The 8824-nt window shown below is 41.7% G+C and overlaps 1 protein-coding gene across 2 annotated transcripts; it reads left to right on the top strand.

The window, feature by feature from the left end:
• Positions 1-832: 832 nt before the first annotated feature.
• On the top strand, positions 833-8441 carry gpr157 (G protein-coupled receptor 157). 2 transcript variants are annotated; one of them, XM_061218630.1, is made up of 4 exons: positions 833-1748; positions 4961-5174; positions 6211-6405; positions 6733-8441. In XM_061218630.1, the coding sequence occupies exons 1-4, from the start codon at positions 1372-1374 to the stop codon at positions 6940-6942; spliced, it is 996 nt and encodes a 331-aa protein (XP_061074614.1). In that variant the 5' UTR covers positions 833-1371; the 3' UTR covers positions 6943-8441. The 2 variants fall into 2 exon arrangements, with proteins under 2 accessions (XP_061074614.1, XP_061074615.1); XM_061218631.1 differs by lacking the exon at positions 833-1748 and adding an exon at positions 4428-4735.
• The last annotated feature ends 383 nt before the right edge of the window (positions 8442-8824 follow it).

Here is an 8824-nt window from a genome sequence, read left to right as displayed (position 1 = left end):
ACATATTGAAATTGTTGTAATTCCTACACCGTTCACCTGATTTGGATGTAAATACCCTCAAATTAAAGCTGAAAGTATGCAGTTAAAGCATATTTAACTGCTTTCGTTTCATTTCTAATCCATTGTGGTGGTGTATAGAGCCAAAAGAGGAGAATTGTGTCGATGTCCCAATATTTATGGACCTGACTGTATGTCCTATTGCACTACAGGCGCAAAGGAAATGTCATTACATTGGGCTTCTAATTGCAATAGGCTACATAAATTACGTAATTATGGTGTGTTTGATGCAGGGTTGGTAGTTTCCAGGATTACACCGTGCTTTTATTTCATTTCCATTCGATGAATACAACTGTACAATATTCACAAATGCAGTGATCGGCATACTGATGTAAAAAGATAATGTGTAGCTATACTACTTTCTGCAAGATTTATGTCTTCTTGTATCAAGTAAAAATAATTATGTCACGTTCAAAAATATTTTTTATTATATAGTACGCGCTATGCAAGTTCGTGAGATGTAGCCTATAAAGGATTTTATTTATCTGGCAGTGACAATTCTTTTGTTGCTATTTTATTGCTCTTTTATCTTAGAGCACGTTTGGACAAAAGGTTCATTCTAAAAGTGATAACATTATGAAATTTCAACATATGAAGGACATTTTGAAACTGTCTAATCCAATGTGGTTGTATCAGCTATTTTAAACAAATTATGGAACTGCGGCTTTTATCTGTGGTAAATCAAAGTCCTCCACAGCCCACTCGCTGGGAGGCAGCATGGTTCACTTCGATCGTGTTTCAGTTAGGAACTCTGAGGTGACTTGGAGAGAAGTTTGCTGGCAACCTGCTGACCCAGAGCACAGCAACAACAAGGGATAAGACGCGACTACTGGGGGTTCACATGATCGTGTTTTCATGCTCGAATGAACAAATCTAAAAACTGCTGAGCCAGATTCAGCTGCGAGTTTGGGTTCCGGGTTAAACTTAAAGAAGAAAGGCAAAGGATACGGATTGGGAGTTGTTTTTATGCGATCAACTGGTGAAATTACATTAGCTTGCTGAACCTTATTTTTTCTTTCTGTGTTGTACGCTTTTCTACTCGCATCATTGATGTAGAATAATTGTGTTAGTGTCGGAAGTTTATGTTTAACAATTAATTGAACCCCGTAATTGTTCTCGCCCTGAACGTAAACAGCGCAAATTGGGTTGGACTGAAGTAGTACAAGCAGCGTCGAAAAGAGTGGAGGAAGCAGCAGGATTCCTAAAACCATTATGCAATAAAATGAAACCGGACGCACTGTGAACAAAAGTAACGAATGTCGTTAAGGTTCAATTGACATACGTGGGGATATCACCAACATTCAATATAGGCTAATGGCTAACGTAAACCAGACAGAGGTGTATCCTTACGAACAGGTTGTTATTTTGATTTCGTGCGCGCTGTCATTTTTGGGATCTATCCTGATAATATGCACCTATCTCATTTGGAAAGATTTAAGGACCAAACCAAGAAAGCTCCTCGTGTATCTATCTATCGCCGACTTGCTGTCTGCGATTTCTTACTCCTATGGAGTTGGGAAGGTTTTCACCTCGACGACTTGGGACTGCGTTCTGCAAGGAGCGATATCCACTTTTTCCAATACAAGCTCGTTTTTCTGGACAGTGGCGATTGCAGTTTACTTGTATATTTTTATCGTATTGTCCAATCAGAGACTTGCTGACCGCCTGGTGCTATGGTTCCACATAATCAGGTAAGGAAGGAGTCAAAACTTCCCATGTACATGTGTGACATCCGATACAGTACTAACAGCATATATTATATATCTGGATTTGTCGCCTATAGAATAAGAATATAGCTTGCCAGTAAGTTTAGTTTTGCGAATTTCGTTTTAGTGAGTTGCCTGGGGAAGCCTCTCATGAACTAGAAAATGTTCATTCTGATGCCTTTTGATGCCTAACTATATGCCCTTTTTGTGCATTCTTGACCAACCCGTTAGTAGTTCTATAAGGATTCAGGATTAAGCAAAACACTTAAATAAAATGTTGAATATAATTTCAGAATCCAAAGCACTCCCGCAGTCAGTTAAGCTCCTGTTAACATGCATGTTTTCCATCTTGCCATATTAGACCATTTCTGGTTTAGAAGGAACAGCGTACACTTCGGCAAATGTAAAACTTTTCAATTAACATCGTCACCGTGAACATTTTTCTTATACATGTGCTCAAATCACGCGATCTGAACAGTTCGAGCTATGTATCCTCCGATTATGCGGATACAAATAATTATACGTGTTAAGGGAAAAGGCGTCGTCATTTCGACGCTTGGGACACGGAAATCAATCAGAAAATACACACCTCAGATGAGTAACAAACATAACCACCAGTATGTTTACTTGGTATAATGACGCATGTGTAATCATGCAATACTGATGACGCGTAATTTCTGACTGGCATCACACTGATTGTTTTCCCAAATTGCATAAAACTACATTATCTAAAAAACCTTTCATTGTCAAATGTTAAACAAAACTGAAAAGGACTTTTCACGTTTAATAGAATGACGATATTCATTGAGTGTTTTCAACAAATGGTTACCAAAGCGAACCGAAGCAAAAACAGCCAGTGCTTGTTAAGCATAAATAGGCCTACAACGGTCTGCACATTCACTATGTAAACGCTGCACATATTCGGGAGTTTTAATAAAGGAAACGCCACTGTATACTAGTGAACGCAGTAGTGAAGTAATAATTGTAAACTGCTGTTGTTTTTTGGACGCTTGACTCATTCTCTTTAAGTCCCTAACTGATGACGTCCCGCACGTTAGCCTGTGCCAGATTCAAAACAAGTACATTTTACTAAATTTACACTAAATTCTAGTCCTAGACTAAATTCTAATTTGAATAGAGATTCTCCATACAAAACTCAATTTAGTACAGGGCAAAGCTTAATCTGTACCCATGAAACCAGCCCAAAACATAGTGTGGTCCATAGGTACTTGGACAGTGGTTTTGGCTCTGTATTCCAGATTTGAAATGAAATGGTGAATATGGGCTTAAAGTAGAGACCGTCAGATCGGATTTGAGGGTATTTACTGTGCACACATATTGTGTAATCCATACAGCCCTTTAAAAAAAAAAAGTCTTTATTTTATTTTATTTTATACATAGCCTTGCAATGCTCTGGACACCCGGTCTGAGAGCACCGGTCCACTGCACGGGCAAAGGAAAGATAACCCACTGTGGTTGCCACTTCATCTCCGTATACTTTTGTTAGTTTGACAAGCCACTGTGGTTGCCACTTCATCTCTGATGAGCCAGTGCAGTGGCCTTGTCTTGAGTGCTGTGAGGGGAAAAAGCGCTGAGCAGGCTCCTCTGTGCGGGCTCCTCTGCGCTGAGCCACACGGCTGCTCTCAGTTTCACTTCTTCTCCTGAAAGTGTTTCCTCATCTCCTGTCTCCTGATGACTACCGCCTGCACAAGCGCCCCACAGTGTTTGAGCAAGAATTTTTTCAAAATCTGGAAACTTTAGTTTGTTGTGTTTGAATATAAACACCGACCTCTCTCTAAATTCTCTGAATGTGTAGAAATGCATTCTTTTCATTCAGTATTTACCAATGTGGAATTTCGAATGGTGCCCTGCCCTTCACCTAAAATGGCATTGCCAAAACATCATTGCTACGGTTCTTCATGTCTTCAACCGGATCAGGGACTTCTGGCGTGCCTTATGCGTTCTGAAAGTATGATCTCGGCAAGAAAGGATTGGAAACATATATTTATTTGCAATTGCCTCATTGAAATGGACTGATCAGGTGTTGACAACCCTCAATATGAGGAGTTGGGTGTACTAGAGACCTTTCACTTTTCACAACCACGTTTCACTTCCATGGGCAAGGTGAAGTTTGAAGAAGCAGGGAGCAGCCTGTGAAAAGCCTTCTCCTTCGTTCTCCCCAAGCCTCCTGTCTCACACTACCATGGCTGAGAAAGTGCCAGGGTTGCTGCAGGGTATTTACCCAACTGAACATGACAAGGATATGTGAAAAATATGTTTCCTGTCCCTTTTCTGTCTTCCCTTAAATGTTTCCACACTGAGAGGTTTGCCTGCTGAAACCACAGAAAGCCATGTGAGTGATGGGTCCTTCTCACAAGACCAAGGACAGGGCTTCCATTTGACAAGAATAAGTTTCCTTTAGAAGAAAAAGTTATGCCAACTGTTCTTTCATCTTTTGAACCGACTTCTTATCATCAACAATGGAGTCTCAGGGCTGGAAATGTTGGCAGTTAGGATTTTTGTAATGACAGGTCTGGGACTGGGATTTGTATAATGTAGCTGAATTTATAAATGGGAAAGCAGTCTACAGTATTTCTGCTACAAGTGTACTTTCAGCCGTGACCTTATGTAACTAGCTAAAAGGAAAATAGAATAGGAATGTTTATCTTCAAAAGTGGTTATTTTATTTCATTTTATAATATGAAAACTGAAGATGAACATACGGCTGAAGAGGAATGGAAGGATCGCTCTGAGGAATGGAAGGACTGTGTGTTTGTGCAGCTTGTGTCCCTGGGGCCCGCTGTCTTCGGAGAGTAGACACAGCGTTGCTCAATGAGAACCTGTTTTCCTGCTGTAGGGTCACCTGCTCTTCCTACCACAGTCCTGATCCTAACCCTCAGTTGAAGGAAACTGATATGTGGTTGATATTTGGAGTCAATCAACCTTGAAACGAAGGCGTTGATTACACATTGGTTGGTCCCAAATCCATTTCTATACTGTCTGCTGTTGGTTTTGTACCCCTTCCCTGTAACGGTAGGCTTTACACACCTGCCATGTAACTTTAAGTAAAAGATCTGTGGTCTTTGTCCTGCGCATGTGTGTTAATGCTGGTCCTATCTGCCCTGTGTGTGTGTGTGTGTGTGTGTGTGTGTGTGTGTGTGCGCGCGCACGTGTGTGTGTTTGTGTGTGCGTCACAGCTGGGGCGTACCCCTGCTGATCACGGTGGTGGCCGTCTCCGAGCACAAGATCGGGTACGATGCCTCGGAGGTGTCTGTGGGCTGGTGCTGGGTCAGCATCGACGCCTCCTACCATGTGCTGTGGATGCTGCTGACGGGGAAGATCTGGGAGTTCGCAGCCTACGTCACCCTCCCTGTCCTCTACATCCTGATCAAGCGACACATCCATGGAGCGGTGAATCCTCTCCCCTCTCTCGCACTAACGCCACCTCTCACCACAATCACGTCTGCTGATGTAAAGCGTACATCAACACCACTGCCAGACCTGGGTTAAAAAAAGCATTCAGCAACATCACTGCCTGACCTAGGTCAAACAAAAAAAGGACCAGAACACAGGGTTTGCACTTTTAGAGAGCATTTCATAGGTTCCAGTACACCAGACAAGCTGAGTAAGGCATAGAAAAGTATTTGAATCCAAAACAACTACATATTTTACCTAGGTCTGGCCACTGGATAAAGATAACACTGTATTAAGCCAGCGACATTGTGAAATATTTTTGAATGAGCAATGCCACTGCTCAAACAGTGATATATCTTGAAATTGTGCATCAAAATTGTTCCTTGAGAATGCATTGAATGCATCTGATATATATATTATTCCAAATAGAAGAATTGTATTTTGGTTTTTGATTATTTCTGCAGATGAACTGTTCCATGTGCACACACACACTGCATATAGTTTGATGAAGATCTTTTCTTACTGTCGGGAATTTGTGTGTTCATTTGCCTGTTGATTGCTTGATTGGACCACTGTGTGGCTGCTGTGGTATTTGAGTGTGGAGAAAGGATATTACAATAGACGGTCAAATGTAACCTTTTTTACCCTAGTAACCAAATAAGCTGTTATCTTTGTGCTTCCCAAGAGTCCTCCTACACAGGCAGGGTATTGATAGGCTTGTATTGACAAGGAGATGCAAAGTATCACATAATATTAGCATAATCTTGAATGCTTGGAGCTGAGATATTGTTATTATCATGCACTTAGACCTTAGATTCATCAGTAGCTAACAACGATATAACAAGCAACATCAGTAACAGTAATGATGAACCACCTGCATGTGACCAAGCATTAAAATGAACATGCAGGTAATGATACACTATCTGAATCATTTAAAATGAACATGCAGGTAATGATACACTATCTGAATCATTTAAAATGAACATGCAGGTAATGATACACTATCTGACTCATTGAAAACGTTCTGTCCCAGCATGCCGCACTGTCAGAGTACCGGCCCATTCTGGCCAGCAGCATCCAGGCCCAGTCACGCTCGTCCATGGCTGACAGGAAGATGACCTTCATCCCCATCATCTTCATCAGCCTTCGGATATGGAGTAGCCTGCGCTTCCTGCTCATGCTGGTGGACTCCCCAGCTCTCCAGCACCCCCTGCTGGTCACTCTGCATGTGAGTGCGCCCAGCACACTTAAAGTATAGATACTGTCTAGAATAGATACTAAGCACTAGGTAAACTTTGGTGGGAGGAAAAGGCGAACATTGCTGAATGGCCTGTTCTGAAAAAACGCTGAAATATGCTGAAATATTCCTTGAAGTACACTATTTTACACTTTAAGTAAAATTAAAGGTCATATCAAGTATTCTTAGTATGCAATTTTTTCGACATGTTATGTTTATGTAGCAACCACCCCCCACACACACACACTCACTGTGGTGTCATGGCTGGTTGCGGTTACCCAGTAGTTGCGCCTAATTTATTTCATTTTCCACCACCAGGGGATTGGAAACACCTTCCAGGGAGCAGCCAACTGCATCATGTTCGTGCTGTGCACAAAGCCGGTGCGGTCGCGACTGCTCAACACCGTCTGCTGCTGCAGCTGCGCAGAAAACAGCAGCACGGACATGTCCGTCCAAGAGCCTCCCAGCGAAGACGCTCCTGTCCGGCACGAGAACACGGTCCCACGCCGGTGGGGCGAGGACTGCTGACCCAAACCTTCACGACTGGACCACTATGCTGGAACTACAGGTGCCCTTAGCTATGAACTAGCAGCGGCGGGGAGTCCGTCCAGTGCCTTTTTATTCCGGAAAGTGCCTTCAAGGACAAGGCGACATGGCTCAGGCAGTAAGAGCAGTCGTCTGCCAGTCGGAGGGTTGCCGGTTCGATTCCCTGCCCTGGCTGTGTCCAAGTGTCCCTGAGCAAGACACTTAACCCCCATTTGCTCCTGACGAGCTGGTCGGTGCCTTGCATGGCAGCCAATCGCCATTGGTGTGTGAGTGTGTGTATCAATGGGTGAATGAGAACCATCAATTGTACAGCGCTTTGGATAAAGGCGCTATATAAATGCCAACCATTTACCATTTACAAAGGACTAACTGAAACACGCACAGCAGCCGGTCTGGCCACACTAATGCAACCCGTGATTCAGATGTACATATAGGGGCTGTTTACAGGGTTTTCTTTCCTTAATTGTCCTTAATATGCATGTACAGTAATTTCCTCTCTCTGGTTTCATCTCAGGATGAGTAATGTTATGTCAATCATGCCGTTGTTTGAGTCATCCAAATCAACACCAGTTTGGGCGGTGTACTGTCTGTGAATGCGTATCACTTTTGGCTGCAGATTTCCAGGTAACTGAAGAGAAGTTGCCAAGGCTGTAATGATCAGTCTTGGCAACTTAGTTATCTTTGACCATCTGTCTATAATGCATACAATATGGGTCTGCAAGGAAAATCATGGGAAGGGTATGCTGCAATTCACACTTTATACTGGTGTATAGTACTAACCTCTGCATTGTCACAATGGTAACAATAGTAAGACAATCTTGGTGTCCCACAATTGTAGCAATTGTAGTGCCTTAGCATTATTGCATCAATGAATTCAAATGTTTTTATATCTGATCTCTGTCTTTGTGATGAGTGAATATGAGATGACCTTCAGGGAGAAAATGGTCAATATTCCTTGAATATGAATACTCTCACACTTTGCGATTATGTTTTATATCTGTAGATAATGTTTGTTTTGTAAAATGGTTTTTTTTGGTACTATTTTATATGTATGGATTTATTATACTTGCTGTGAATGTAAAAAATAGCCAAATGTTTGTACTTTTGAGGCCTTTGAAAGCAGTATGTTTATTATTTAGTTCAATTTGGTTTCATTTTAATCCTGTATGCTGCCTTTTGTAAAAAAAGTCCTCAATATGGAATGGGTGCATTCCGACTGTCTCAATTTATGAATTATGGATTAGATTCAAAGATAAAAATCGGTAAAAGTTCAGATTTGAAGCCAAAGAGGATATAAAGTATGGCATAAAGGAAAAGGGTTTTTACACAGCCTCGTGACTGTGGGGTGAAAAGTGTACTGTACTGTAAATGATTCATGTTTACCTGGTATTTTTATGAGGGTTGTGTATTTTCACTTATTCATTTGCGTAGCATAAATTCCATTTTGTGGCATAAAGGTGACTAAAATACTGAATCGCAAATGACTGTGTGCTTGCATTTCTGTCTTCAAGTGTACTTTCAGATTACACTTTCTCTATATTACTTTAAAAATGTAATGAGAAAGACGAGATCACATAATAACGTGTAATCAAATTTTAGGACAGTTTGACTTCAGAATTTTGGCTTCTACTATCCATAGCCCTGTGCAATAGCCCCTGGTGATTATCCAGCTTCAGTGTGAGTGGTCATGCAGCCCCCACACCTAGCACCATGGATAATATGCCAAATTCCAGCTGGATTATTGGCAGACGCTGGCTCATTCTCCTGTTTTTGTTCAGCCATTTCGCAATGATTCCACTTGTATTGCTGTTCTCTGCTATAACTCTTCCTGTGAAAACCTAAACCACTCCTGGCAGGGAAACTG

Source organism: Conger conger, chromosome 14, assembly GCF_963514075.1.
Source record: "Conger conger chromosome 14, fConCon1.1, whole genome shotgun sequence".
NCBI classification, from domain to species: Eukaryota; Metazoa; Chordata; class Actinopteri; order Anguilliformes; family Congridae; genus Conger; species Conger conger.
Note: the sequence above shows the minus strand (reverse complement) of the source record. Positions and strands in the feature narration are given on the sequence as shown.